We start from the raw sequence: 26841 nt of genomic DNA on the forward strand, positions 1-26841 counted from the left end.
AACGCGCCCGCGTCTGGGTCCATCTTCAGGTCTCCCCCAACGACATACTCCATTTTGAGGCACACGTGCCCGCTGGTCTGGAAGGCGCCAAAGTAGTTCACCAGGAACGGGTGCTGCTCACTGTTTAACGTCTCAAAGACGCGCCTTTCGCACATGAGGCTGGGAGAGACAAAAGACAGACAGCAGCTGAAAATACATTTATCAACAGCTTGGGTGAAGAAGTCCACAGAGGCAACAAAATGGCAGCTTTTCTGCAGAGTAAGACAGTTAAAAAAGTCAATGAAGATCTTGCTAATGTGGTCCCTAGGTCTAAAGCATTAAAACCATGATGAGGTTTATTTATCTTTGCTCTGCTGAGAAACCCAGAAGCTTCACTAGAGCCAAAAGAAAGCCATACCTGCCAAAATCTTCACTACCTAGGTAGTCTGCCTTCTTCAATGCTTTAATGGCGTACTTCTCTCCAGTGTGTCTGGCCTCGGCAAGCAGCACCTGTCAGAGCAAGACAGATTCAAGATGGGCAAACTCCGCTGTCAAGCCCAGGAGCGACACTCACAACACAGGCATTTAGAAGTACGTCCTCACTAATTGCGCTTATAAGTCACAGACAATGTTTCTGTTAGAGGATAGAAAGTGGACGTCAGTTCTAAAGTGTCCACAGATATGTTTTTGAAAGACTGGTGTCGAGCAAATATCTATTATCCACATCCTCGACTGAATTACCGATCGCTTGGAGCCGCCCCACATTATAACCACCATGACTCGGGTCACTGGGATATACCTTTCCAAACGTCCCCTGACCCAGGACAGCAAGGCATTGGAAGTTGCCGTGGCTGGCGATGGCAAAGTCGGATTCAACGTGGCAGGGGTCATCTTCGACTTCCCAGAGGTCGGCTTCGAAGTGGCTGGCATCGGCATCGACGTCCCAGAGATCGGCTTCGACTTGGCAGGTGTCGGCATCGACGTGCCAGAGGTCGGCTTCGACGTGGCAGGTGTCGGCATCGACGTGCCAGAGGTCGGCTTCGACGTGACTGGCGTCGGCTTCGATGTGGCAGGCATCGGCATCGACGTCCCAGAGGTCGGCTTCGACGTGGCTGGCGTCGGCATCAACGTGCCAGAGGTCGGCTTCAACGTGACTGGCGTCGGCTTCGATGTGGCAGGCATCGGCATCGACGTCCCAGAGGTCGGCTTCGGCGTGACAGGCGTCATGATCGACGTGGCAGACGTCGGCTTCGATGTGGCAGGCATCGGCATCGACGTCCCAGAGGTCAGCTTCGACTTGGCTGGCGTCGGCATCGACGTGCCAGGACTCGGCTTCCATGTGGCAGGCGTCGGCATCGACGTGCCAGAGGTCAGCTTCGACATGGCAAGCGTCGGCATCAACGTGGCAGACGTCGGCTTCGACGTGGCTGGCGTCGGCATCAACGTCCCAGAGGTCGGCTTCGACTTGGCTGGCGTCGGCATCGACGTGCCAGGACTCGGCTTCCATGTGGCAGGCGTCAGCATCGACGTGCCAGGGGTCGGCTTCCACATGGCAGGCGTCGGCATCGACGTGGTTAACGTCGGCAGAGACGTGGCTGGCTTCGGCTGAGGCGTGGCTGTCGTCGGGTTGGTTCTTCCGTGACAACCACCACCACCAGCCTATGACCGCCAGGACTCCAGGTAATACGTAGGGCAGGAATGACCTAAACCCCATCTTTGCTGGAATCTCTGTCTCCTCTGTCTCCCGGGGGAGATGGCACCCCACCGGGCCTCCGTCTCTCTCTCTGTCTCTCTGTCTGTCTGTCTCTCGCTTCTCCTTAACAGAACAGATACTCAAAGAACAGATAACAATAAAGAAAGGCTTTAGCTACGTAGAGGATAGTGGATTGTCTAACAATGTTTGCACAAAGTCAAAACACGTCCGTTCTCTCTCAGGTAAGCACAGCAGTGGAATGCTTGGCATAAGGAGGATGGTTTAGAACTCTGGAACCACTGTGATGTCACACTGGGCAGTTGATCATCATACGCAATGCTTGTATTGATTGGGGGGGGTGCTGGCGTTTTGTCTATGTGCCCAATAACCCTGTGGTCCTAGAGCCTGTATGTTAGTTCATCTGTTTATCGATGGATTTAAACATTCTTTCAAAATATATGGGTACTAAAGTCACGTATAAAACACGTTGAAAACAGCACACATAGGTTTGACTACCTATATCTCCAAATCCTAGACTGGGGGCCGGATTAAAACAAACGTTTGACACACCCACTAGTAGCAAACTACAAACCTGTACATTATAGCGTTTATATTTATGATTACAAGAACGTGGCATCTAAAATTGAAGGCGCAACTGAGTACAGTTGTCTAGTTTTCTATTAGCGGGTGGGTTAAAGTTTTGATTAAATCCTAGCCTGGGATTCTAAAATCCTGAATACACTTTCTTTAAATTAACCTGATAAACTGAAAACACACTAAACACATAATAGGATTGTTTTCACACACATGCACAAATTGATTTACAAGCAGGTCTCACAAATGAAACACTTAGGACGTTGTATGGTTGTTGAAAGGCAAGCTCCATGATACCATTCCCTGCATTGACAACACAGAACCATGCCCTCTCTCGTTTGATTGGTTCATTTACTTTCAAAACTTAGCAAACTAATCTACAGCAGAAAAATGCACAATACTTCATATTTGATTGCATATCACCTATTGCTTTAATATTAAAATTGAATAAAATAGAAATAACTTATTGAATGTCAATTTCTGTGAAGAAATGGATTAACAATATAATTTACAATCTGCACAGGGCCTCGCGCTCGATGATTGTGGGGGTGAAGGGAGGCGTCACTCTCTTGGCAAGCAGTGCTGGCCAGTCCACACTCTGAAACGAGAGAGAAGAAATGAAGGATAAGGTGGTGCCGCCTTCATGGGACAGAGCCCTAAAACGGTTGTACAGTATACAGTATAATCACATGGTAGCAGAATAGAGAGAGGACATGCCCGGAACACGAGCACTGTTTCACTGTCAGCCATTGAAGGAAACACACACGTCTCACACTGTGTGCATTCAGGTTCATGTCTGCACTGATATTAGGACGTGGCTTCTCTTATGAGTCACAATCAATCATTTACAAAATCTACCAGAAATTAAATGAAATGGGAGAATAGTTGAGGTGGGGTTTGTCTTCTCTGTATGTTGTAAAAAGTGCTGATGTGTGAGACCTTACCTGTGAGCTATCTTGTGGCTGTGTAGATGCTCCAGACCCAACATCACACAGGCAGCAGTAAATCTGTTCAAGAAAAGAGACCAACAACAAGAAAGCTCAGATAAAATATCATTTGCAATCAATTCTGATTATATAGGTACACAGTTGAACATCATTACTGTTGGCAGAGCGAGCTTCTCTACCGAGACGCCATGCAGCTCAGTGTTTCACTCACACGGCCCGGGGCTCAGGAAAGTCAATCTATTTAATATGTCTTTGGTTGTAACATATTTAGTGGGGCTGGGAGTAAATATTGCGGGCAAATATGTTATTGCTGGGCACTGTTGCCAGATTGGGGGATTTTCCCCCAAATTTAGGGGATTTTTAAGTGCCCAGGGGGACAGTTCGGGGCAATATTTGTATGGGGAAATCTTGGGGGTTAATTTTTTTTAACCTGGGGGGATTTAGGGATTTGAACAGTGGATTTGCACTTCTTCCACTGGTGACTTACAGTGATCTCTGGGAAGCTGCTGAAAACACTGGGTGCCTTCACGAGATTCATTCTGCGTAAACTGTGACCAATTTAGCCAATTACCTTTTAAGAATGTCATGGCTAAATGTGTTAGTCTGAGACTCTGCCTCACTGTCCCTGTCTGGGATTGGTTGACGTCAATTGTGTGGGAGGGTCTGATACAACAACATACTCTCACGCTAGTCTATTCATGTGGTGACATCTCAGTTTAAAACAGCACAACAAAATACTTCTTGTAGTCACGCAGTCATATGCTTGTTCTGTGCCACCCAGGACAGTAGATCTTAAATGAAACCAGCCGCATGCACCCTATAAATACAAAGGAACCAAAAACATAAATCAAAATCCCAAATGAAGAAAAATTCAAACTGTGCAAAACTGTGGGAAAGTGAACCTTTACTGAAAGGTGAGTTAAAGACCATATGCTTTCATGAATGTCTATAGCGTTAGGCCTATAAACGTTACTGTAATGAAAACAAAAAAAACATTTATGGAAAAATAGTAGACCTATACTGTAGTAAATAGTAAAATACCACAATTTTATGAGCAAGAAGTTTTTGGGGTAAAAAAAAGGTATGTAGTAAATAAATGCACTGTAGCCTAAGAAAAGGCGCAAATTAAGCTGATGCCATTTTCCTGTATAATTTGTAAAGTGTAAAGACAAAGATTTAGTACCGTGCGATTTCAAAAATTATATGTTGAGTTTTTGTTTAATTATGCATTGCAGTCGATTTTTGAAATTTAATTAATATAATCTAATGTGTTATATTTCCAATGTGGTATGCATATGTTATATATCGCCCTATTTCACCCTTTGGTATACAATCAAATTATTTATTTTGTTTGCAATGTGTACTCTGTGCAGTGGTTTGAACACATTAAATTACTCAATATGTTTACATCAGGCGTTCCTGATGTCTGGTGATGGAGGGCCAATTTCTGGAGGTTATATGGGATGGGGGGGCCGCAGTAGAAAATTATCCACTGATGAAAACAAAATATGTTCCAAATCATACCTTTTTATTTCCTAAACATTTCTGTTAGGGAACTTTTATTGACTTTAATTGTTGTTTTATTATTTCCCCGCAAATTACATGTGAAATTTGTAACAAAAGTTTCAGGAAGTGTAAAAATATAGTAAAGGTTCAGAAAAGGGATGTTTGGCTTTGGGGGGCCTTACCAAACATCCTTGAGGGCAGCATTTGGCCCCTGGGCTGCACTTTGGGAATCCCTGGTTTGCATTATTTTGTATTAACAGTGATTCCTCAGCATTATGGTGTTTTTTTTATGAATCTTCTCATGAAAGAAGTGCATCTCTATCGGTCATTTATTTGTTTATTTACAGAATGGATATCTTCGGTTCCTGGAGACGATTTCTCAGCTCGCTGTAAGTACTGTCAGGCAATTCTGAAAGCATACAAAAAAGATTTGTTGGCCCACGCTAACTCAGCTAAACACCACAAGTGCATTAAGTTGAACAGAGAAGCAAGAACATCGTCCATGGCATCCTTTGTGGTGCCAGAAATAACAGACAGTCGGAAAGAAGCTGAATTAAAAATAGAGGTAGATGTTGATCACCTAACAGAAATGTTGTCATCTCTTGACCCTCAATCACATCTACTGAATCAGATACAAATGCACAGCACAAAACGTACTGCATTAATAAAACAGGCCATTACTCCCACATTTACAGAGGAACTGTTGGCAGACATTGGAAAGAGCTACTACTCATTCATTTTTTAAGAAAGTACAGACATCTCAACATCTCAAGCTATTTTGTGTGATGATTCGCTACTACAGTGAGTCCCAACATAAACTTGTAACTACATTACAAGTGGCAAATGGTTGAAGTGGCAAATGCACACTCTTTGACAAACCTCATAATTAAAACACTGCATGCTGATGCACTTTTTAATTGGCATTGGTGTGGATGGTGCAAATGTGATGGTAGGACAACATTGTTCAGTGTCATCAATGCTTATGTGCAGTCATTTAGTTGTAGTGAGATGTTTGTCATTCTCTCCATCTAGCAGCAGAAAAAGCTTGTAGTATGCTTCCAAGAACCCTGGAGTTTTTGGTTCGAGAATCTTACAACTGGTTTGCTCATAGCAGCAAGAGGCAACATGAATCCAACAAATGTTTGAAGTCCTAGGAAAAGAAAGATGAGTCAAACTGGTTCAACTGGCTAACACTAGGTGGCTTTCAAGACATGAGTCAATATCTGTCATTTTAGATCAATGGGATACACTGAAGCTTCACTTCATGCTGGTCAAAGACAAGGAAAGATGCTACACAGCTGATCAGCTTTACCAAATGTACAATGACCAAACTTGTAAGATGTACCTGGTGTTTCTGAAGGGAATACTTAAAGATGTGACCACAGTAAATAAATTCTTCCAAAGTGAAGACCTTACTGACTTTTACATGTCTTTACTCACCCGGTTTGTTGTGCCAGACTGTGAAAAGGAATGAATTGTTAAACTACAATTTCAAACATTACATTATGCCAAGAGCAGCTATCAATTTTGGATATGAATTCACCTTGCAATGTGGGAATGCTGAACATAACGTCATGTGGATTGGTATGACATTTGCTGTCTTCCAGTCAGTCGGCACATCCCCTGTTCTAAGTGTCATTTGGAATAATTGAGTTAGCGGCCTATAAATAATTTCCCTCATTTCTTTAAGTACTGTTGGAAATATCCCATCTGGCCCAGGTGATTTGTTTGTTTTTAATTCTGCTAGTCCCTTTAGTACCTCCTCCTCAATTATCCTGATCTCTCTTAGGGTTTGACTGGACTGATTGTCAACCTGTGGCATGTCATCTGTTTTTTCTTTTGTAAAAACCTCTGTGAAATACTCATTTAGAATATTTGACACATCTTGTTCATTTTCCAAGATACCTCCATTTTTGCCCTTTATCTGTTTCACCTCCTCTTTTATTGACCGCTTGCTGTTGTAATATTGAAAAAAGCTCTTTACATTGGTTTTAGCTCCAATAGCTATGTTTCTTTCTATTTCCCTCTTTGCTTTCCTGATCCCTTTCTTAAGATCTCTTTGCAGCTCAACATATTCTATGTATTTTGTTTCGTCACCATCCCTTTTGTATGCGCTATACAACGTTTTATTCCTCTTTATAATTTTTTGCATACCTCTATTAAACCATTTTGGCCACTGTTTTTTGTTCCTCAATTTGCTAAGTTTTGGTACAAATTGCTCCTGAGCCTCAAGTAGTATATTCTTAAAATATACCCATCCATTTTCAACTGACTCTGTATCCAATGTGCTCCAGTCTACCTCTTCTAAGTGCCGCCTCATACCTTCATACCTATTGTGATCACAGTTTGCCATTGGTTCTCTAACTAGTGTCCCTCTGACTCTATCTTGGTCATTTGAAAATATCAAGTCAATACATGCGCTCTCTCTGGTTGCTTCCCTGACAAATTGAGTTAGAAAGCAGTCATTTACCATCTCAACCATTTCTATTTTATTCTATTTCTGCTTCTGTAGTCCCCACTGGGCTTTCCCAGTCTAAGTTTGGGAAATTTAAATCCCCCATTATAACAACCCATTTTAGGGCCAGTTTGGGGGGAAATTAAGGAGAGGACCTGGCAGCACTGTTGCTGGGCAAATTGACGGCAAATTGAGTAGATCATCGATCCATGATGAAAAGCTGTTGCCAGTATAAAATAAATCAATAAATCAATCAATCAATAAAATAGAAAATAAATAAATAAATAAATACATAAATGTTTAAATAAAACATTAACTAAATAAATTAATACATACATAACGAAATACATGTATATTTCAATGTATTTCCTTTTATATTCATATATGTATTCATTTATTTCATTTTTATTTCTTTCCTATTTTATTTATGTATGTATTATTAATTTTGGAACAAATGACCCTCCATAGTATGTAGCCTATATCCGATGTAGTGGTAAATGCCAACATGGTATAGTCCCGGCCTGTTCAGCGCTGGGAGCTCAGCTCGGACCGCAGCTCTGTACAGCGGGGCGGGGTTGGAGGTTTAGAGATATCTTTAAAAAGCACCTTATTAAGATATCTCTAAATGATTTGCAGATATCTATACATGATAATTTGGCTTGCCATACACACACACACACACACACACACACACAGGGCCAATTAGCTATACATTGACATTACATTGACCAAAACCCTTGTGTTATAAAGTAGATCAAACAACTGGCCTATCTTCTCATTGTACTTTCTTCTTAGTTCAGTTAGTCTTAGTTTCTGTCTTTGCATGTCTTTTCAGAGCAATAAATATTGACCTTTTTATAAAACTGCAATGCTGAACTGTGTCTGTGGGGCTTATTACCTCAGGGAGTGCAAGATACAGTGTGCTGTGTGTGCTACCCTGGCCCTTGGGATCTGGATCGGTGTTAAGGTCCCTGAATCCGTCTTAGTGTAAAAGTCGGAAAGGTAACAGTTCAGAAACAGAAGAGGATAAAGATAAAGATAATGATCGACACCAGTGGATAAGTAACAGTAAGTAACATTAATTTAAAACAGTTTCTCACTCAGAATGTTCACATTCATTACTTTTCAGCCAAATGTGCATGATTTATTACAAAAAAGGTAGATTATTTGCATCCATTTCCAGGAAGTTTAAATATTAATCATGCACACTTTGCCAAATAAATTGAAAATACATTGTTATATTTTAAAGTGAAGACTTCTCTTTGCAGACTGTTGTATAAAGCCACATGTCAAATCAGTCATATATAATGAAGATAATGATTTAAAAAAGGATTTTAATTATTATTCACAGTATTATGTTACAGGGTTTGAAACTGTGCAGGTGCAATCAGTCATTCAACGGGATGTCAAATATGTCATAACACCGGTACTTTTAAAATTTCCATTTTGACCGCTGCAAATATATACACCGATCAGCCATAACATTATGACCACTGACAGGTGAAGTGAATAACAATGATAATCTCGTTGTCATGGCACCGGCTATATTTAGTGTCCAAGCACAATATAGAAACAAGTTTAGAAAAAAACAGTCTAGATCAATGATTTTCAAACCTTTCTTTGAAGGCCCCTGTTCATGCAGTCCCTGGTGTCATTAGGAAAACTACCCTTAATAACAATTAATAATTTCTGCTACAGAAAAACTAGTATATCTGTGAGCAGTTTAAACATTTGTAGAAAAGCACTCAACTCTGTTAGATTTTCAAAAACTTGTGAAATAAAAGCGCTTTCTGTGTGGCAGTGGAATGATTCTCTAGATTCCCAGGCCAGCATTCCAATGTCTTTCCAAACTATTCCCCAATAATAAGAGTAACACAGTCTTTTAGTCAAACAATCATTGCTTTATTGTAATCAAATCTCATACTTGACAGATACAAAAGTATATATAATATATATATATATATATATATATATATATATATATATATATATATATATATATATATATATATAGTGAATAACACTGATAATCTGGTTATCATGGCACCTGTCAGTGGGTGGGATATATTAGGCAGCAGGCAAACATTTTGTCCTCAAAGTTGATGTGTTAGAAGCAGGAAAAATGGGCAAGCGTAAGGATCTGAGTGACTTTGACAAGGGCCAAATTGTGATGGCTAGACGACTGGGTCAGAGCATCTCCAGAACTGCAGCTCTTGTGGGGTGTTCCCGGTCTGCAGTGGTCCAAGGAAGGAAAAGCGGTGAACCGGCGACAGGGTCATGGGCGGCCAAGGCTCATTGATGCACGTGGGGAGCGAAGGCTGGCCCGTGTGGTCTGATCCAACAGACGAGCTACTGTAGCTCAAATTGCTGAAAAAGTGAATGCTGGTTCTGATAGAAAGGTGTCAGAACACACAGTGCATCGCAGTTTGTTGCGTATGGGGCTGCATAGCCGCAGACCAGTCAGGGTGCCCATGCTGACCCCTGTCCACTGCTGGGATGTGCTGGACAAACAAGTCCGATCCATGGAGGCCCCACCTCGCAACTTACAGAACTGAAAGGATCTGCTGCTAACATATTGGTGCCAGATACCAAAACCCGCCTTCAGAGGCTGATCAGTGTATATACCTACATATACACTCACCTAAAGGATTATTAGGAACACCATACTAATACTGTGTTTGACCCCCTTTCGCCTTCAGAACTGCCTTAATTCTACGTGGCATTGATTCAACAAGGTGCTGAAAGCATTCTTTAAAATGTTGGCCCATATTGATAGGATAGCATCTTGCAGTTGATGGAGATTTGTGGGATGCACATCCAGGGCACGAAGCTCCCGTTCCACCACATCCCAAAGATGCTCTATTGGGTTGAGATCTGGTGACTGTGGGGGCCAGTTTAGTACAGTGAACTCATTGTCATGTTCAAGAAAACAATTTGAAATGATTCAACCTTTGTGACATGGTGCATTATCCTGCTGGAAGTAGCCATCAGAGGATGGGTACATGGTGGTCATAAAGGGATGGACATGGTCAGAAACAATGCTCAGGTAGGCCGTGGCATTTAAACTATGCCCAATTGGCACTAAGGGGCCTAAAGTGTGCCAAGAAAACATCCCCCACACCATTACACCTCCACCAGCAGCCTGCACAGTGGTAACAAGGCATGATGGATCCATGTTCTCATTCTGTTTACGCCAAATTCTGACTCTACCATCTGAATGTCTCAACAGAAATCGAGACTCATCAGACCAGGCAACAATTTTCGAGTCTTCAACTATCCAATTTTGGTGAGTTGTGCAAATTGTAGCCTCTTTTCCTATTTGTAGTGGAGATGAGTGGTACCTGGTGGGGTCTTCTGCTGTTGTAGCCCATCCGCCTCAAGGTTGTACGTGTTGTGGCTTCACAAATGCTTTGCTGCATACCTCGGTTGTAACGAGTGGTTATTTCAGTCAAAGTTGCTCTTCTATCAGCTTGAATCAGTCGGCCCATTCTCCTCTGACCTCTAGCATCAACAAGGCATTTTCGCCCACAGGACTGCCGCATACTGGATGTTTTTCCCTTTTCACACCATTCTTTGTAAACCCTAGAAATGGTTGTGCATGAAAATCCCAGTAACTGAGCAGATTGTGAAATACTCAGACCGGCCCGTCTGGCACCAACAACCATGCCACGCTCAAAATTGCTTAAATCACCTTTCTTTCCCATTCAGACATTCAGTTTGGAGTTCAGGAGATTGTCTTGACCAGGACCACACCCCTAAATGCATTGAAGCAACTGCCATGTGATTGGTTGGTTAGATAATTGCATTAATGAGAAATTGAACAGGTGTTCCTAATAATCCTTTAGGTGAGTGTACACACAGTATATTTATAATGTCAGTTCAACATTGATTTGAGATGCTTTAGACTCTTCTAACAACAATCCCGAACACTGTAGCTGAACTGGAACTGGTTTAGTGTTGAGGCTCAACATTGTTGTACAAAGTTTGATTAGAAGTTCTAATAAACGCTGTCTGAATTACCTTCAAATATGACACTACTGTGCAATAGAAGACTTTTCTAATCTAACTAATATTCATATAGACAATGTGGGATACCCCTCAATCATTAATATCCATTTACATCATGGTCCCTGCTAAATACGCCACTGGTCAGGACCTTTGTGGACTGATGGACTTCAGACTGCACATGACGGGGTGCTGCTGACTAGGACTAAGCCTGGGGCAACAATGTGTAAAACTAAGCGTCTGTCATTGTAAAAAATGGGTTTGGGAAATGCAGGTCTACTTAATTATTTCACAAAATAATTAATGAATTTAGGCTAACGAACAGGTAGATTATTACTGTAATGTGAGAACTACAGATACACCTAGTATGCCAGCAATTGTGTTTAATACATCGCAGGGGGAAGCATTTCTAATTCACAACATGCTGTGTGCATGACATTGTAATGCATGTTCAATCTCCTCAGGAGCCCTATGGGAGTATTTTGGGGAGGCATCCTCAGCTCAACCAAGACTTACTGTTTGCACTTTGCACCTGCCTGACTTAAGGGCCATTTTAATGTTAATTTAATGCAATTGTTCAGTGAAAGTTTAAGAATATTTTATGCTTTTAAACTATTAAGCATTTAATGACGTTTTTGTTACCTGCAGGTCAATGATTGTCTTGTGTTATATTTCCAAACAGTGTCATCTAGTGGCCAAATATCATAATGCAATTTGAGCTTTTCCAATTGTGTTACAGACTTTTATTATTAAAAGATGATGTTGCTGCGGACAGGACCCTCTTTCATCTGTACAGGTAGATTTGCACATTGAATGTGTGTTTGCTCTCTCTAGAGAGGCCTGCCACAGGGATATTGTCAATTTGCACCTTGAGATCATCAGGTAGTTCTTTACACAGCTGGTCAATGTGACTGATACCTATAATGTGTATAGAGACTGCAGGGAATATTCCGTTGGCTTTAACAAACATATCATCTGTAACTGTTTATGTGATTGTTTGCAGTGTGGTTATACAAATAAGATGACGCTCATCTATGGGATTGAATATAACGTCACTACTTCTGCCAATGGTATATATAGCAAGCTTCTTACAGTAAAATCTGAAATGGCAAAACACATCGACTCCCGTATTGATTCAATACGGACCGCAACATTGTTCTCTCCATAACGGGACGATTCCGTATTGTAAGGGACGGGTGGCAACTCAAACACCGACTCACACTGTAAATAACCTGCAGCTGCATTAACTCACCCAGGACTGATCACGCTGCGTCATGACGTCACTGGCGTGCGTGTGCCGCGTCACTCGTATGTGGTTCTCTTTGGAGGTGAGTCGCGTTTCTATTTACTGAACATTTATACACACACGGGCTGTGACTCGATACTGAACACAATGCAAGCGACGAAACATAAAAACATAAACGTCTGAAACAAAACTAGTCATTCCCTATGATAAAGATCTAGGTATTTAAACATGTTTACATTCAAAATATGAGTCGTTTTTCAGCGCAATCTGCTCCTGTCCTCCTCCATGAAACAGTTTCACTGCTTGCCCTTTGTTGAGAAGCACTAGCTGCGATTCAACGCGATTAGAGCGACTATAATGTCAGACTGGACGCCGTTTCTCGACTCGTCGAGTGCGGCCAGCGACTCCGAGGCCCACGGCGGCCTCCCTCCTGCAGCGCCGAGGTATATAGCGCCTTCAGCGGCCCAATGTAAAGATCACTATTGCACAGCTCAATACTTGTGTATAATGACATGGATGAAGCGAGAAATGACACTTGACAATATAACTCAACATACAGTATGCACTTCTCCTCAGTTTCTCTCCATTCAGCACCAATATCCAGGGCCTCTTATGAGCTGATCCGCAGGCTGTAAAATGAGCAATGTGTCAAACTGCTGTGCAACGGGAGTCTTATTCCTCCCCTGCTGTCACAATCCCTGTTGATTGTTTGTGCGATGAGGGGAAGATATGAGCAACATGTCTAATGTGTGAATTACTGCCTTTTTAATGATCATTATCTGCAGCCCGAGACATCGTAAGAGGCGGCCTGATGGAGGGGTGTTGGAAGAGCGTAGGAAGGTCAGTGTCTGTGAGGAATTTCTGAATGTCCTGTAGCCTCCTATAGCATACAGTACAAACAGGGCCGCTCGGCCATCTTGTTTCATTGTGAATGTGTGTGTAAAACATGTTCACTGGTTTCCCCTCTGAGGGTTTGTACTGCATTTGCAGAAATGTACACAGATAACAGATTGATCAGCAGCAGCAGCAATGAATAGTTTTCTCTGCAGGTCTATCAGATGAGTGACACCCATCTGTGTGCTCGTTGTCATTCCTCTTTATGGGTCTTCTCAGGTTTTTCATTTCACAGTTATAGTTTGGGAATCTGAAATGGAATCTGTTTCAAATCAAACCCGGCTGTTGCACAAAGGCTGGCCTTTAAACAACATTAAACCCCACAGCTGGAGAAAAACAACAGCATACAAATGTAGCTGCTTTAATGGGACACTTTAAATGTGTGCTTTTCCATTTCCTTCTCCTTCTCTTTCAAACAATCAACATGACAGAAGCGGAAGCGCAAGAAGGCAGACAGGACGGACCGTGGAGAGACCAGTGCTCAATCTGCACCATCCACACCGGACCTGTCCACCTCGGCCCCTGCTTACTCCACCTCTCCCTCTCACTCCACCTCTCCCACTCCCTCCCTCTTTCCCTCCTCCTCTCCCTCCTCTCTCTCCCCCTCCCCCTCTGATTTCTTCCACAGGAGCAGCGAACCCCTCCTGGAGGAAGCAGGACAAGCGGAGGAGGTTGAAGATAATGAAGATGTGGTGTTTGTGGCAGTGCTGCGCACTGCTCAGACGGAGCAGTGCACCCCCTCTCCCATTCCCACTCCCTCTCCCTCTCCCTCTCCCTCCTCATCTCCCTCCTCATCTCCCTTTCCCTACACCTCTCCCTTCACTTCCACCTCTCCCTCTCTCTCCCCCCCTACACCTCTCCCTCTCTCTCTCCCTCCTCTCTCTCGCCCTCTGATTTCTTCCACAGGAGATGCAATCCCCTCCTGGAGGAAGCAGGACAAACCGAGGAGGTTGAAGATTATGAATATGTGGTGTTTGTGGCAGTGGTGCGCGCTGCTCATATGGAGCAGCGCACCCCCTCTCCCTCCCCCTCCCCCTCTGCTTTCTTCCACAAGAGCAGTGAACCCCTCCTGGCAGAAGTAGGACAAGCGGAGGAGGTTGAAGATGATGAAGATGTGGTGTTTGTGGCAGTGGTGCGCACTGCTCAGACGGAGGAAGAGCGTCTGCAGGTCAGTGGCGCTGCTGCAGGCGCTGTGATGCTTGTGGCCGCTGCACAGGGCCTGTCAGTGCTGCCATCCTCAGTGCCTGGCTCAGCAATTCAGTGCCACTTCTGGTGGCGCAGAGAACAACTCAGTTTCGTGCTGTAGCGCTTGCTGATGTATGTGTTGTTTTCCACAGCTGGACAGAGAGGAGCAGCAGCAGCAGAGCAGCTCTCAGAGCGCACAACCCGGACAGGACCCCTCCACCTCGCCTGTCTCCTCCCGCCCCTCCTCTCAGGTTAGTGTGGACCCTCCATCAGAAGACGATGCGCCGGAGCCTGGGGAACATGAGGACTATCTCCTGGTCACTGTGGGAGCTGATGGACAGGAGCTGGAGGGTCATGATCAGTATCTCCTGGTCGCTGTGGGAGCTGATGGACAGGAGCTGGAGGGTCATGATCAGTATCTCCTGGTCACTGTGGGAGCTGACGGACAGGAGCTGGAGGGTCATGATCAGTATCTCCTGGTTCCTGTGGCAAATGATGGAGAGGATCCTGGGGTACAGGAGTGGGAATACCTGCCCGTGGGTAAGAAATGGTCACTCAACAGGTGGTTTCGGCCTGAGATGTGTCTGAGTCAGACGGATGTTTTAGAGCAGGGTCCCCAGCTGATTTTTAGTTTATTCTTGTTTTATGGGTAATTTCAGATTTTGCTCTGTGCTGCTTTTCACTTTGCTTTACAAACCCGCAGTGCTTTAAACCAGGCTTTGTGCTCTTGTTCCTGCTCAGATGGCGATCTGGAATCTGGTGGTGCTTTTGGAGACGAGGGACTGAACGCATCGCAGACTGAACTCCTGCCCACCAAGCGGTTCGATCCGGCCCACAGTGGAGGGAAGACAGCGTGAGTTGCCCTCCTGCAGCCTATTGCTGAGTCAGAGCAAGTTCTCCTCACCTTGGGTCTCTAGACGCAGTGAAATCTAATGAAACTCACTTCCAGGCGTCTGTATCTAGAGGCAGAGTTGTGAGACCAGCAGCCTGGGAGTCCCTGTTTGTAGACGTTGCTCCAAAATACAGTCTCAGCTTAGACTGACCTAAGAGAGCAACGCAATAATGTAGTTACAACCTTATATGGGTGCATTTCTCTGGTCTCAATCTAATATGCTGGAATTAATATACACACAGTTCTACCAAGTATGTGTTGTACGTAATTAAGCAGAGTTTGGTCCCCTGACTGAGCTGTGTCCAATACTGTTCTGTATTTCAGATGTCAAGTGTGCCTGATGGACTTCGACGAGGACGAGGAGCTGAGGACCCTGCCCTGCCTGCACGACTACCACGTGCAGTGCGTGGATCGCTGGCTAGAGGTGAGCCCTCCCTTCATTCCTAGACTGTGTGGTTGGATGCAGAGTACTGGGATTGATTTCACTGCAATTGTACTTCACGGTAGAACATGCCTTAAAAATACGATGCCTCTCTGCACAGGATAAGAGGTCAGGAATATTTGGAAATGACGACTGGTTGCTCCTGTGTGATTTATAATGTCAGTTGTGTGTGCTGTGTCAGCTGTACTGCACACACACAACAAGGTCATGGTTAAATCGTGTGTTGTTAAGAGTGCAGTAATCACCTGCAGCAGAACCAGTGTTGCAGGAGCCGACAATGGTCATTGTATTGCATTTGTGTTTTGTGTTATATTTGGTTTCTGATAACTGAAATTAATTTTTTCCACATCGACCAACATCATTAATTAGAATTGCTGTTGCGTGTGAAAAACACATGATTCCCATTATCAATCGTTTAATCCTAGGAGGATTAAATCTTTATTAGATCAAACGTTTAATCCTCCAGGACAACACATTCTGCCCCATTTGCCGATGGGACGTCAGATCAGCCTTTGAGTGACCAGTGAAGAGGCCCCCCCACCTCACGGCAAGAAATGTGAGTGTTCCCCGTACACGGACATCGAAATCGTGCACATCACAGAACACTTATTGCACTTAAACATACACTGTGCATGTTGGAAACATAGATTTAGTAATAAATACAAAAGTAAATAGTGCAATGTGCACATTGAAATAAAAGCAACAACTAATAAACACTTTAGGTAAAAGACGCCCACACCAAGAACCCTGGGCACTGCTGAGACATTGGAAGAGGCAGTCACCCTGCTACGGCAGCACTTCACTGGGAGACAGGGGGTGCTCCTTCTGCGATACAAGCTACGGAAACGGCATCAGTGGCCGGGTGAGTCCATTCAAAGCTACGTGGCTAACCTGAGGGATGTGGCTAGATCATGCCACTACGGGGTGCTTCGGACCAGATCGTACGCGATCAGCTTATTGAAGGGACACTGTGTGAGAAAATACGGAAGCTGCTTTAGAGTGTTCAACAGTGCTAGCAGACGCTGCATCTCCAGGTGCCCCTCCACCCAGGCAGCCGAGATCTCACAGCTCTTGTCACACACGCAGGGTGTTTAGGTATACACGAATGCCCTTTGGACTTAGCTCCACCCCCAACTGTTTCCAGAAGGTGATGACCGCTGTCCTGGCAGGGATCCAACGGGTCGTAATGTTTCTGGATGACATTGTGGTCCATGCCCCTGATCTCTCTACCCACAATGAGCGTCTCCACAGGCTTTTCACCGCTCTCCAGGAAAACCATCTGACGCTCAATGGGGAGAAGTGTACATTTGCAGCATCAGCCATTGACTTTGTGGGTTTTCGACTGACTGCCAAAGGGTTTGCATCGCTCTTATGAAACATAGAGGCAATCCACAACATCCCAGAACCCACCTCTGCCTCCCAAGTGGCCTCGTTCCTGGGGATGACTGCCTACTACCTCCGATTTCTGCCTAGGAAGACCTACAACTCTGCAGGGAGATTCATGGCCAGGCAGAACCTCACCACCAACGCTTCCTACTGGTGGTGTACGAGCTTCACTCAAAGTGATGAGAGGATAAGAGGTCAGGAATGTTTGGAAATGACGACTGGTTGCTCCTGTGTGATTTATAATGTTAGTTGTGTGTGCTGTGTCAGCTGCACTGATAACTGAAATTCATATTGTTTCCACATCAAGCAACATCATTAATTAGAATTGTGGTTGTGTGTGAAAAACACATGATTTCCATTATCAATCGTTTAATCCTAGGAGATCTGTTTGCAGTCCAGTCAGTGGACACAGTGGACACAGACACAGACATTTTGAAGTTAATTTTGTTTTCATTGAATTCTTCTCCTCCAGGACAACGCATCCTGCCCCATTTGCCGATGGGACGTCAGATCAGCCTTCGAGTGACCAGTGAAGAGGCCCCCCCACCTCACGGCAAGAAGTGTGAGTGTTCCCCGTACACGGACATTTAAATCGTGCACATCACAGAACACTTATTGCACTTAAACATACACTGTGCATCAGGGGTAGTCAATAGGGGGAAATCTGGACTGCCAGGCGCTTTTGACTGGACCGCGAATCAAACACTGATACACTATAGGTCGAGACAACGTGCCACAACACGTGCCTCCTCAGCATTTTTTATGCTCGGTCGGGTGATGGACCTGCCCCTGGACAGACTCAGAGCAGAGAGGGTGACAGCACCAGCAGCTGAACATGCCCAGGTGAAGGCTACTGTCTCCCGCTGGCAGGAAAAAATGATACTGGACTTTGATAGAGCCCGCAAAGTCAAGCAATCCTCCATTCATGTGTCTGACTGGGTCAGAGCTTGTTGTCCCCAGTGTTGAACAAGATGGCCTCATTCTGGTCCCAGCCCTTGCGGGTGGAGAAACGGCTGAGTGATGGTTCTCACTGGCACGCCTGTTGACTCTAGCTCTGGGTCCAGATAGTCCGGTCGGCTTGGGCCGCAGTGGCCCATACCTGACTGTCCACAGAGGCAGCGGCCCATGGTAGCTGAGGACAGGGAGGTGCGGGCTTGTGCTCATCCCGCCTACCTATAAGATTGTTACTTCATTCCACACATAGTCAGTGAGAGACTCTCAATGGGACACTTACCTAGTTTAGGCAAACTTGTTTGGTAGTTATTGAAAAAGAAAAGTCTCAGGTTAACCATTGTGTTCTTTTCAGCGAGTCTTGGGATCTTCAGTTCAGAGAGGGGGGAAATGTTATGTACAACAGTACGTAAAGTGTGGTTATTACCAAGGTTTTCGTGTGCGACAGAAGATAATAGTGATCGAGTGACATGTGAATAATGGTTTGTTTTTGTAAACTTGATCTCCCGACTGCAGCGTGAGTGATTAACCAACCTTAATCAGTCTGAAACATAATAAGCTCCCCAAGCAGTGGCACAACTGACTGGAGAAAGGCAGGGACTCCATGGAAATAGACAAGAGAAGAGATCCAGACCTTTATGATGTGGTGAAACAGCTGAAGGAGGACATGGCAGAGATGAAAAGGATGTTCAGTCTTCCCAGAGAACACAGCCGGAAGCCTAAGCCGCTAAAACGAGGGTGCAGGTCTTGTCTAGACAGAGGTGAGGGCGAGACATGCAATCATTGTTTTAAATGTGGTCAGCAGGGTCATCTGTCCAGAGGCTGTCGAACACTCAAACAGCAGGGAAACGAGACCAGGTTGCCGTTGCGGGACAGACCGTAACCTGTTCAAAATAAAAGTCCCATTGCTGCCAGGGTTGTGAAAAAGAACACAATCACCCTTTCCAGTTTGAAAACATGGAAGAACGCCACACTACATTCAGCTGTTCAAAAGTCTGCTTGGAGCAATGCAATGGAGCTCGCAAGAGAATATGTGATAGCATTAGTCAGTTAGAATGAACAGAGACAGAGAAAGCAAAACAAGAAAGCAAGATCAAACTCACAGGATCCTGTTACATTAAGTCAAAGCTGTTGAACTTCATCGGGAGGAAATGTTTAATCTTGTGTTCTTTAGATGACATTACAACACATGACTTATGGGACACTAGATTCCAGGTCTGTCTCATAAATAAGGAGTGGAGAAAGAAACATTTAACTGGCAGCAAAATCAGAGCCATTGAGGACATCTTAGGTCCTGGGACACTCAAAGTAAAGTCTGTAAACCAGACAAATATTCCATTCTCCGGATGGATTGAAGTAACATTCCAGCTTGGAGCAGAAAGTAGGTTACAACCTGAATTCAGAGTTCCTGTCCTTGTGTCCTGTGAACCTGGCATGGCCGAAGAGACAATAATTGGCTATAATGTGATTGAATTACTAGTCAACGTGGAAATGGAGAGTGGACAGCTTCCAGATATCATCACTGATGCCCTGAGTTTGTTCTAGTTTGTCTAGAATAACAATTCCTATTATTAATGATACTTGTCATGATCTCTCTTAATCAATGATCCAGTTAGTGAAAGCAGTCTATCCCACTGCGGCAAACCTGTAGATCGTATTCTGAACGAGCCGTCAGCATGCGAGAGTATGTTGATCACCTGTAACGGTGTTTCAGAGACAGTTCATCAATAGGAGAACCAAGACAGCCTTACCCAAAAGATGGAAGACTGTGAGGCTTTGTGGGACCCCCCAGTCTCAGTGGCCCACCTAACAACAGCTGATGGTAAGGAAAATGCTCAGAGAAGAACGTCGGACATTTTCTAAGAATGATGGAGAAATAGGCTGTATTCCATCTCCACAGTTACAGATTAGACTGCGAGATGACACTCCAGTGAGGAAAACATATATATCGGTTCCCAAGCCACTGCACAAGGAGGTCAAGGAGTACCTTGAGGATTTGCTGAATCGGGGGTGGATTACCAAATCTAAGTCATCATATTCTCCAATTGTTTGCGTGTGTGCATGGGAGTCTGTGATTATGATCACGAGCTAAATCAGAAATCCATTCCTGATCCCGACGGCAGGTTAGATTCCTTGGTGAGATTGTGTCTGAGGATGGATATACTATGGATCCAGCAGATCTTGTACCAGTATAAGCTATGAAAGAGAAGAAGCCAGCAACAGTGAGAGAACTTAGAAAGCTCTTAGGCTTCATCTCCTATCACCATGCTTATATACAGAACTTCCGTTCACATCCGTTCTGGGAAACTGGAGTTTTTGGCAATTAAATGGGCCATGTGACAGACTGTGACTCTGAACTATGCCCTATCATTTGTTTTCTACGCAGACAACAACCCACTCCCTTATGTCCTCTCCACAGCTAAGTTAAATGCTACAGGGCACAGATGGGTAGATCAACTGGCAGACTTTAACTTTAATATTAAATACCACCCAGGGAAGACTAACACTGATGCAGGTGGCTTGTCCAGAGTGCCATTGGATATGGAACAGTACATGAAGGAATGCGCACAAGAAGTCCACCCGGAAATGATAAGTATCACTGTGCAGGCAATCCAAATCCAGGAACAGGACAAAGGGCCATGGGTGTGCCCGGTGACCATAACAACAGCAGTAGCACAGGAGGAGAGTAGCGACTTACCATCAGCAAAAGGAGTTATGAGAAAGGCCCAGGAAAAGGACCCTGTAATTGGAGTGATGTTGCAGTACAAACTGACAAAACTCATGAGAGAATGGAATAAATTGTTAATCGATGAGGATGGGGTCCTTCACCAGAATACAGACTCTCGAACCCAGCTGGTGTTACCAAAGGAATTCCACAAAGATGTATACAAGCAGCTTCATGAGGACATTGGACACCTGGGGGTTGAACGAACCATACATTTAGTAAGAGACCGATTCTACTGGCCACACATGCACAGGGATGTGGACCACCAAAGTATGCAGCTGTCTGAAGCGAAAGTGTCCAAATAAACAAACCAGAGCACCACTATCAAACATTGTCACCACCTATCCTTTTGAGATGGATTCTGTGGATTTCCTGCATCTTGAGAAATGTAAGGGGGGATATTGTAATTGATCATTTCACCTGCTTTGCCCAAGCGTATGCAACCACAAATAAACCTGCGAAGACAGCTGCAGAGAAAATCTTCAATGATTCTGTGCTTAAATTTGGATTTCCCACAAAGTTACATCATGATATAGGGAGAGAGTTCAAGACTCGAGAAGTACTGCGGAGTCAGAGGTTCCCACATGACCCCATATCATCCCCAGGGCAATGGTCAAGTGGAGCGATTCAACAGGACCCTCCTGAGCATGCTAAGAACCCTCCCTGAAGATTAAAATATTGGAAGAATTCTCTTGCCAAAGTGGTGCATACTTGCTACTGCACTCGTAGTGAGGCCACCAGGTTTTCACCTTTCTATTTGTCATTTGGTAAAACCCCCAGGCTTCCCATTGACATCATGTGTGGACTTGTGTGGAAAAGGGAGACACGCATGAGGATTACGTGGAGAGGTGGAGGACAAGAATGCAAGAAGCATATCAGTTTGCATCTAAAACCACACTGAAAGAAGGTGAAAGTGGAAAGGAATATTATGACTATAGCTATATCCTGGCAGCAGGATCTTAGTCAGAAATTTAAATGAGTGAGGTGGACCTGGTAAGCTACGGTCATATTGGGAGGAGAGAGTCCATGTGGATATACAGGAAAAAAAAAAACAAGAACCAAGTGTATGAAGTCAAACCTGAAACTGGCACTGGTAGACTCAGAATGTTACATAGAAACTTGCTGCTCCCTTGTGATTACTCACCGGTGGATGAGCTCCAACAAAGCGAAACAAACCAAAAATGGGAAAACCGGAATAAGATCAGAGGGAAGATCCAACCAGAATTTATCAGGATTTATCAGAACAACAAATCAAGCCCAGTTCCATACATCATAAGCTGAAACCTAACGCTGAAGAATTTGAACCCTCCCCAGCTTCAACCAAACCCAGTTTGCATACAGTCATGGAAACAGTGGCCCAGGGGACACCTATCAATTTGGAAAGGGATCTGACCCGAACTGTTGAAGAGGTGGATGTGCCTGATCCGACCACAACTCCAGCAGCCGATTGAGTATGGGCTCCTCACCAGTGGAATGATCCCCGTTCCATCCCTGGTGCTTCCGCTGGATCAGCTGTTGGATTTCTGGATCTTCCACCTGAGCTTTACACAAATCCCAATCCCCCCTGTCCTCCAACCCAACTGCAACACCTGATTCAACTCCCCGACTCCCAGCCAGTCCACCCCAATGCAATACAATTTTCCCTTGTGACAGACTGGACAGTGAACAATGCAAAAAAGCCACAGGAAGCCAATCGCCCAGTTTCGTCTCCCTTCTTCCAAACCCGTCCCACCTTTTATAGACACCTCATTATCTCCTAACATCCCACACCTGAAATCCAACAGGGAGCACAGCCTCCAACCACCTCCCTTCCACCCTACACCTACAACACTATTACACTATGGCTTTACTAAATATATGTATTGAAATAATTCTCACCCAGTTAAAGAGATATAGATGACTTCAATATCATCCCCCCTCAGTAACTATTTAAGTTATGCACTCTGACATATCCCTTATATGCTTATGTGTTGTACATTGTATGTTCTTATGTGTGTGTGTGTGTGTGTTTTTTTTTTTTAATGTAATTATCTATTTATATAAGGATGTGGAGAAAAATACATTTACACAATATACAAAGTATTTTTATATTACAATCAAAGTACATAAAAAACTAATCTTCTGTACACCAAAAACATTACACCACACACTCCTATCATATTACACATAGTTGCCTTACCACTATACACAAAAAGCTCACACACAGCTGTTATACTACACATCTAAATCTAGTAAATCAAGTGTCTATTAGATTTGTTAGTTGGAATATTTGTGGCATTGGTATAAACCACCTTGAAAATCTCAAAACAGAATCCTGTCTTTTACAGGATACACACTGATTAGATTCTGATCACTTAAAATTAAAAATGAATCACTATAGCAAATGTTTATGGCCCAAACACAGATGACCCATCATTTTATTACTGCTAGACTTTACTAACACAACATTATTTATTGGGGGCGATGTCAATACAGTCATTAATCCTCTAATAGACAGATCAAATAACACAAATAATTACAGAGCCTGGAACTCAAGTGAAACCATTAGACAGTACATTAATTTCATTGATCTTGGGGACAGTTGGAGACTTCAAAACCCATCAGCAAGTGGATACACATATTTCTCAGCTCTGCATCGCTCTCTCACAGCAAACTCCACTTTCTCTAAAATATCTAATACAAAATGCATCATATTATTATATCAGACCATTGCACCAATTAGCTTTGATTTATCAGACTGTCACGCCAAGAGACCCAACACCAGATGGCGCTTCAGTGTATCTTTGCTAAAGGACACTGACTTCAACACTTCACTGCAGAGAATGGGCATCCTTTTTGAAACTAAACAAATCTCCAGACATTTCACCAATAATACTATGGGAAACTGCTAAAGTAGTACTGAGAGGGAAGATAATATCATTTTCATCAAACAAAAAGACAAAAGATCAAGAGAATGTAATTTGGAACAAAAGGTGAGTACATTACAAGCAGAGGGAATCTGATCTAACAATTCCAGCCGATAACTTCTGGTCACAGATTTGCTCCAACACCTTTTCTATGTCAACATCCACCAAGATGCACCTACTCCAGTACAAGGCCATTTACAGAGCACAGATCACACAGTATAGGATGTTAGGTTTTATTTATATATATATATATATATATATATCAGCCATAACATTATGACCACCTGCCTAATATTGTGTAGGTCCCCTTTTGCCGCCAAAACAGCCCTGACCCGTCGAGGCATGGACTCCACTAGACCTCTGAAGGTGTGCTGTGGTATCTGGCACCAAGACGTTAGCAGCAGATCCTTTAAGTCCTGTAAGTTGCGAGGTGGGGCCTCCATGGATCGGACTTGTTTGTCCAGCACATCCCACAGATGCTCGATTGGAGGACAAGTCAACACCTTGAACTCGTGATTCATCAGACCAGGCCACCTTCTTCCATTGCTCCGTGGTCCAGTTCTGATGCTCACGTGCCCATTGTAGGCGCTTTCGGCAGTGGACAGGGGTCAGCATGGGCACCCTGACTGGTCTGCGGCTACGCAGCCCCATACGCAACAAACTGTGATGCACTGTGTGTTCTGACACCTTTCTATCAGAACCAGCATTCACTTTTTCAGCAATTTGAGCTACAGTAGCTCGTCTGTTGGATCGGATCACACGAGCCTTCGCTCCCCACGTGCATCAATGAGCCTTGGCCGCCCATGATCCTGTCGCCGGTCCACCGCTTTTCCTTCCTTGGACCACTTTTGATAGGTACTGACCACTGCAGACCGGGAACACCCCTCAAGAGCTGCAGTTTTGGAGATGCTCTGACCCAGTCGTCTAGCCATCCCAATTTGGCCCTTGTCAAAGTCGCTCAGATCCTTATGCTTGCCCATTTTGCCTGCCTCTAACACATCAACTTTGAGGACAAAATGTTCACTTGCTGCCTAATATATCCCACCCACTGACAGGTGCCATGATAACCAGATTATCAGTGTTTTTCACTTCACCTGTCAGTGGTCATAATGTTATGACAGAAAAGTATATGTATCTGTCAAGTATGAGATTTGATTACAATAAAGCAATGATTGTTTGACTAAAAGACTGTGTTACTCTTATTATTGTTCAATAGTTTGGAAAGACATTGGAATGCTGGCCTGGGAATCTAGAGAATCATTCCACTGCCACACAGAAAGCGCTTTTATTTCACAAGCTTTTGAAAATCGATACACAGATACACTAGTTTTTCTGTAGCAGAAATTATTAATTGTTATTAAGGGTAGTTTTCCTAATGACACCAGGGACTGCATGAACAGGGGCCTTCAAAGAAAGGTTAGAAAATCATTGATCTAGACTGTTTTTTTCCAAACTTGTTTCTATAATCCCAATTAGTTTGTTGTCCTACACCCAAACTGATTATCAGCATAGAGCAGCATCACTACAAGCAATGTGCTTGGACACTAAATATAACGTTGTTGTGCCTCTAACATTTCTAAAAATACAGTTGATGAACAATTGCATATCTGATACATATTTTTGTTTTTATTTTGTGTTAAGACTCCACACATCTGCTGCACTATTCTTGTGTTGGATGTTTACTTTGTACACATTTGTACTGTATTTTGCTCACTGCATTGTGGACAAATCTTTGCTTAACTTCATAAGCTGCCTTCTCTCATCTCCTTTGCTTGGGGGTGAACAGAAAATGTGTGTCGAAGAATTACTTTGAATCGAAGAGCAGAGAGAAGATTTGATCAGCATCAGTCTTCCTGTCTTTGACTTGTTCTCTGCAGGAATAGTGTGACTGTTTCAAAAGAAAGCTGCAGCTTCACACAAATGTATCAAGTCAACCTTTTGATCTTAAAGAAAAATGCATTGTTTAATTTTACAGTTTGATGGGGAGCCAGTTAGTTTTCCCTTATTAGATTTGGCTAGACTTGGAGAAAATTGGAAACTGCTTAAATGCAACAGTAGTCTGCTGCTGGCCCAGGGGGTTGATGGGGATCAGGGCTGGATTAACAAATTCTAGGCTCCTGAGCACGGATGCCATTTTTCTTGATTTTTCTAGTCTCACAAATTCTGCATTATTAGCTAATAGCTAATACCTGCTCTTTGAACATCTCATTCCAAAATTCCATGGGCATTAATATGGAGTTGGTTCCCTTTTGCTGCTATAACAGCCTCCATGCTTCTGGGAAGGCTTTCACTAGATTTGCTTCCATTCAGCCACAAGAGCATCAGTGAGGCCGGGCACTGATGTTGGGCAATCAGGCCTGGCTCAAAGATGGCCTTCCAATTCATCCCAGAGGTGTTGGAAGGGGTTGAGGTCAGGGCTCTGTGCAGGCCAGTCAAGTTCTTCCACACCGATCTCGACAAACCATTTCTGTAAGGACCTCACTTTGTGCACTGTGGGCACTGTCATGCTGAAACAGAATAGGGCCTTCCCAAACTGTTGCCACAAAGTTGGAAGCACAAAATGTCTAGAACGTCATTGTATGCTGTATCATTAAGATTTCCCTTTAGTGAAACTAAGGGTCCTATCCCGAACCTTGAATCAAAGCCCCAGACCATTATTCCTCCTCCACCAAACTTTATAGTGTTCACCTGGCACCCATCAAACCCAGATTTGTCAGATGGTGGATCGTGATTCATCACTCCAGTGAAGGCGTTTCCACTGCTCCAGAGTCCCGCTTGGCATTGTGCTTGGTGATCTTGGGCTTGTGTGCGGGTCCTCAAACCTACCCATCGAGTACCTATCACACCAAGTGAATGGTTAACTTTGACCTTCAGGTAAATATATATTATGTTAAGAATGTGTAATTACTTTTTACATGCACATATCTGTTTTGAAATTGTTCATGACAGTGTAACCCTATTTAGGTTAATGGTCTCAGCCCACTGCTCAGTTTTTCACTGAGAGGATGGACAGAGCAGAGACAGTGAGAGAGAGA

General features: G+C 43.8%; 1 protein-coding gene across 1 annotated transcript; it reads left to right on the forward strand.

Annotated features, from left to right (window-relative positions):
• The first annotated feature begins 14319 nt into the window (after positions 1 to 14319).
• On the forward strand, positions 14320 to 24978 carry LOC136762700 (uncharacterized). The gene is made up of 8 exons (XM_066716263.1): positions 14320 to 14487; positions 14657 to 15044; positions 15246 to 15357; positions 15721 to 15820; positions 16305 to 16394; positions 16561 to 17418; positions 17697 to 17786; positions 18692 to 24978. The coding sequence occupies exons 1-5, from the start codon at positions 14320 to 14322 to the stop codon at positions 16356 to 16358; spliced, it is 822 nt and encodes a 273-aa protein (XP_066572360.1). The 3' UTR covers positions 16359 to 16394; positions 16561 to 17418; positions 17697 to 17786; positions 18692 to 24978.
• The last annotated feature ends 1863 nt before the right edge of the window (positions 24979 to 26841 follow it).

This window comes from Amia ocellicauda, chromosome 11 (genome assembly GCF_036373705.1).
Source record: "Amia ocellicauda isolate fAmiCal2 chromosome 11, fAmiCal2.hap1, whole genome shotgun sequence".
Taxonomy (NCBI): domain Eukaryota; kingdom Metazoa; phylum Chordata; class Actinopteri; order Amiiformes; family Amiidae; genus Amia; species Amia ocellicauda.